This window comes from Phallusia mammillata, chromosome 8 (assembly GCF_965637545.1).
Source record: "Phallusia mammillata chromosome 8, kaPhaMamm4.hap1.1, whole genome shotgun sequence".
Taxonomy (NCBI): Eukaryota; Metazoa; Chordata; class Ascidiacea; order Phlebobranchia; family Ascidiidae; genus Phallusia; species Phallusia mammillata.
This window is the reverse complement of record NC_137259.1, coordinates 11612157-11617194: the sequence shown is the minus strand read 5'-3', so window position 1 is coordinate 11617194 and position 5038 is coordinate 11612157. Positions and strand designations below refer to the sequence as shown.

Here is a 5038-nt window from a genome sequence, read left to right as displayed (position 1 = left end):
TCCCTGGTTTTTAGGACTCTACCTGTTGTAATAGCCTACCCGCCATACCACCATTTAGGCGGTGGGCGTTTTTTGACTTTTTGCATTGAACAGTTGAAGCTTCTGGTTGTGGTTGTCCTAAGAAAAGCTTGGGAATTCTAAACGAAAGAAGGTTGGGATTTTTTTGCCTGGAAGCGAATTCATGGTCTATCTTGGGCCAATTATAAATCATGGATCATTACTCTATGGCTACAACAGATATACTTAAATTTGTTAAAATTAATTTCTATTGGCTCCCTGACTTCAACCAACAACGTAACCAAGATGATTATTTCTGCAAGCAGAAACGAATGGATCCCAACACCCGGTTTGGCAAAAATATAAATCAATCATTTTTAGATTTTTAACGATCCTCTGTTGGCGTAATCGACCCAAGCCTAAGCAATTCTGGTTCACGTTATAGCGATGTGTCTTTTTGAGGTCCACAAAATAGAATCACACAATGCTTGAATCCGCCGCATAAAACGAGTGTAAAGAAGAAAAAAGATACCCAATTTATCCGGTTGCGGTAGGTATGCAAGGAAGCGCAGTCACCAAAGTGAAAGAGAGCCGCTGTTCGATCCCCCTTTCGTGAAGCTGATCGAAGATTTCGTGCCTGATGCTGGTAGGGTGAGACTTGCAGCGACATAGTTTGAAAGTGAAAATTTTGTGCGTGTCTGATTCCCTGTCCATATTGCATTAACTTGCTGGCCAGAGAGTCGCAGGCGGAATTTTTCCCTCCGCTTGAGCGTTTGCGCATATATTAAACCTGTAGTCCAAATACGTTGTATTGTTTTGTATCATCATGTAATCCATTAAAGCGGGTGACTTTCTGACGCCAAAAGATTAAGAAGGCATGTGAAGTAATAATCATAACTTGATTGTCTTGTATTTGTTGTCATTTAACGGTTTTCTGACAAGTGGATAAAACGATTTGATTTTTCCTGATCTAGAGCCAAAAGTTCTTCATGAAACGGGACCTAAACAAAGTCCTTAAAACAAGCTGACGCGAGACGAGTTACCGACTTGAGCCTCTTCATCACTGCAAACTTTTTTCGCAACGTTAAATAACAAACAACTAAACTATCGAGTTGGTTGCAGAGTGGTATGACCTGCCATTTAACTGATTAATGGTCGAACTGGCTGTCCCTTACTAGAAAGCTGACATGTAGGCTACAACCTAGCCAATAAACAGTTCTTGTGGTTCGACTTGGGACGGGCCTGTGCAGCTCCGTTGGTTGAGCGCGAGTCTCGGAAAGACTCCTGTCGTGGGTTTACCCGCAGGCTAGATTTTTCTGGCAAATGCCTTGCCGTTACGCCTTTGGCCTGGCGTACTTGGACTTTTTCTTCATGTTTTGCTTTAAAAACTGGTTTGAACAGATTTCGTGGGACTGGCTATATGCGTCATGGTGACGCCAAAAGCAGTCAGGATTTTAAGTTGGGAATCAAACAAGACTTCAGGCCCCAGTACATGGGATACTAAGAGATAAATCCTATTTCTTTACTTTAATAATTATTAAAAAAAACATGAAAACACAAGGTGCCCCTTGGTTAAATAAGAAACTGTGATGCAGCCCTTAGTAGTGAAAAAAACCAGTGGTCTATAACTATTCAACTACACTTACTATTTTAATTCATTTTAACACAACATTTTTCCAACATTGTACAAATATATTTACGAAAAAAACTTAATGGTGTCCACCATCACTTTTTGGCAAAAAAAAGTATTCAATACCGAGTGCACCAAGAAAGATAGCAAAACCAGGAACAATACCTCTCCTGAATATCTGCAAAAAAAATTTCATATAAACCATTGGTTCTCAAACCCATTTCAGGCCATGGACCATCAGCCCAGTCAAAAGACTGTTGTGGACCACTCTGTTCTTCAGTAAACATAAAGCAACCATACACAATAACCTTTGGGGTTGGAAACCTATTTCTTTAAAACAGAACTTGCTGAAGTGATATAACATTTTGAATAAACATTCAGTAAAATAAATGGGATATTTCCAGTTTATCACCCAACAAATGCACGCTTTGTTGACCAGCCAAAAAGTGGTCACGGACCTTTAATTAATGATATAAGCTACGTGTTTTTATAACACTAATGAGAAGCATACTTTTGGAATTGAAGTATGTCTGTGGGGCATTTTGTACATCCAAACTTCGTTTCTTAACCATGGATTATGCAATCCTTTTGCATTTAACTTTTTCTGAACATCCTCTAGTGGAGTTCCTTCTATCTTCCAAGTTCTGAAAAAACATTTGACACCAAATTAAATATCAATATAACAAACAAATATAATGAATTTGAATATTGTAGAACAACTATAGTAAAACTTGACCAAACTTAATCCTTAATCCACATCATTAAAAAAATTCTTATGAGTAACTTTCACTGTAATTGTTAAGCACTAGGTAAACTAGACAACATAATCGCTTCCAAATCCGAAATATATGGAATAAAATGTTCTTAATTAAAATAACAATGTTCTTTCTATATAGATGCAACAGATTTTATTTGACAAACAATTTATAATGAAAACATTTCCCGATAACCAATTGAAATATATTTGACATTTACACCAGACCAGTGTATTTGAATGTAAAAAAGGAATAATAAACGATGCATATTGTAAAAAAGATTTGTTTAAATACTTACGACCAGTGAGGTTTGTATTTCTCAGGAATGTCTTCCCACTTATACCCCATATTAGACTTTTACTTCGACACTACGCAGTCATTTGGGGGTCATTCAAAATTAGTCCCCTAAAAACAATTTCCCAAAAACAAAAACATTGCCACAATATGTAAGGTACCACAACCATTTAAAATAGTTGCATTAAAAATTAAATGTGGCTATTATTAAAACATTTTAAAGTTGTTAAAATTGTAATCATAAAAATGTTGTCGTACTTTTTCTAGTGCGTAAGACTCTAGTATGCAAATCAATTAAATATTAATTTTAAATCGTTACTTCTAAACTTTCTGTAAACTGTTGTTAACCCAAGAGAAAATACAATATGTCTGTTTTTACTTGGTTGTTGTACCTAACATTTGTAGTGAAGTTTGTACCATTTATTTTGGAGGAATGTACTAGAGATGTACCGAATATTCGGTTTGCCGAATTTATTCGGCCGAATCGATCATTTTTGCAAAGATTCGGTTTCGGCCGAATAATTTGTTGCGATTCGGCCGAAACCGAATCTTTTACGAACACAAATTTAAAGCGTTAAACGTGTCTTTTCTGCTTATTAAGGTCCACGCAATCTTTCAAAAGCCCAAACATAACGAAAATTGCGTCAATGTTTATCTTATTCAACACATTATCGTTTTTCCCACGGTAGTCAAAAAAATTAGTAATTCATTGGCAGGTTGCCAATCATGCTTAAGGCAATTTTAAACCCCACAGAAGTGAAATAAGGACGAAACACAACTATTTTGCACTGGCTGCCTGGTAGATAAACATTTTTTTCACGTCAAACGCGTAACGTACGACTTTGCGTGACGTCATAAATGATTCGGTTGATTCGGCCGAATTTATTCGGCAAAACCGCCGAATATTCGGTTTCGGCCGAATCGAAATTTAGCCGATTCGGTACATCACTAGAATGTACTTATCGGTCGCGACAGTCGCATGTCGCAATGCGACTTTGGGCCAACTTAAGCTGGAGAATAAAAGCGACACCAATAAAGCTGAAAATCATAAATTACAACTTTGTGATTCTATTTACACAACCTAAAATTTCAAATTCTGTAGTCACAACCAAACAAGCAGTAATTAACAAATACATTTATTAGCAGCCAACCAACCGCTCACGATGTTAATATATTTTTGGCAGCGTTCAAAATTTTTTACGCGTTCCCTAGAGCAGGGGTCCGCAAATAGTGGGTCGCGAGAATTTAGGGCCATTTTTTATCGCGCCAAAAAGTATTTGCGGACCTCGGCTTTAAATCAGGGTTCTTCATCGATGGGTGTTCCGTCAAATAAGGACAACCGAAAAGTTGAATGTTCATACCAAACGAAACAAATGTTTGTCAACAAATCATTGTATTTACACGAGCCTTGACATATCTCATGCTAAGTACTTCTCAACCTTGCCACGCCGTGAACAATTTGCGAGAGCAAACAAAACACAGTGCTACAACATTTTAAAGCTGGTGTAATGTGACCAGGACACATCCAAGTCACAAAGCAATGCGCTCTATACTGAAGTCAACAATCGTAAATGCTGAGAGTATAGGCAATACCAGCGAAAAATTGTCTTATTTACGTTTTTGAGAAACCGAGTTTTCAAAATTGTTCAAATTTAAGCCAGTTAACTCGCTAAAATGTTCACTCATGAGCACTGAACAATTTTTGTGATTAGTTTGTTGCTTGAAAAATTAAATCAAATGTACCGATTTTTTTCTTTCTGTTTTTCTTCCCTGGTAAAAAAGTTGGGCGTGTGGCGGGGTAGTGCCAAGCAAAGAGATTTGCAATCACTGTAGGCAATTTAAACATTTAGAGAATTTAGGCTCTGTTAACATTTTCTGCTCTAGAAGAAAAACAGCTGAAGTACACTTCCGACCAACAGCAAACAAGTCAAGTGCTTGTCGGTAGTAGTAAGTGATTTATTTTCAACCGGGCCGTAATAAAAAGCTTTTCCTAATAAAGAGTCTCGACCACACACAAGCATTTCAAGATCAATTATGCTTTAGTGCTGCTATTCAACTTGACTGTTGGAATTGCTGAAGACTTTAGACGTCTAATTGTTTCGGATGGCAAATGACAAAAACATGTATGGGCCACATGGACATTATGTTTGTGTTTGACTTTTATATTATCAACGCTAACCAAACAACACGCTTACTACAAGCTGTAAAAATGTCCAATCACATGTAGGTTACTTCTAGGGTTAGTGAAAGGGCTTTGTTTTCTTTTATATTTAAGCAATATGTAATTTATTTTTTGTCCATTTTACAGCACGACGAAAGCATAGCGTAAATTTGTTAGGGGCCATTTTTTTCGGTGTTTTTT

General features: G+C 37.0%; 1 protein-coding gene across 1 annotated transcript; it reads right to left on the bottom strand.

Annotated features, from left to right (window-relative positions):
* Nucleotides 1-1628: 1628 nt before the first annotated feature.
* Nucleotides 1629-2813, bottom strand: LOC145205403 (NADH dehydrogenase [ubiquinone] 1 beta subcomplex subunit 3-like). The gene is made up of 3 exons (XM_080078121.1): nt 2681-2813; nt 2139-2271; nt 1629-1805 (listed from the first exon to the last, which is right to left on the bottom strand). The coding sequence occupies exons 1-3, from the start codon at nt 2728-2730 to the stop codon at nt 1707-1709; spliced, it is 282 nt and encodes a 93-aa protein (XP_079934247.1). The 5' UTR covers nt 2731-2813; the 3' UTR covers nt 1629-1706.
* Nucleotides 2814-5038: the final 2225 nt, after the last annotated feature.

Bases quoted from the DNA above. Each gene is read 5' to 3' on its own strand.
- LOC145205403 (XM_080078121.1), bottom strand. From the start codon at position 2,730: ATGGGGTATAAGTGGGAAGACATTCCTGAGAAATACAAACCTCACTGG. The intron at 2,272-2,680 runs GTAAGTATTTAA...ATGTTTTTTCAG, and splicing joins AAATACAAACCTCACTGGTC to AACTTGGAAGATAGAAGGAA. The intron at 1,806-2,138 runs GTATGCTTCTCA...TTTTTTTTGCAG, and splicing joins GACATACTTCAATTCCAAAA to ATATTCAGGAGAGGTATTGT.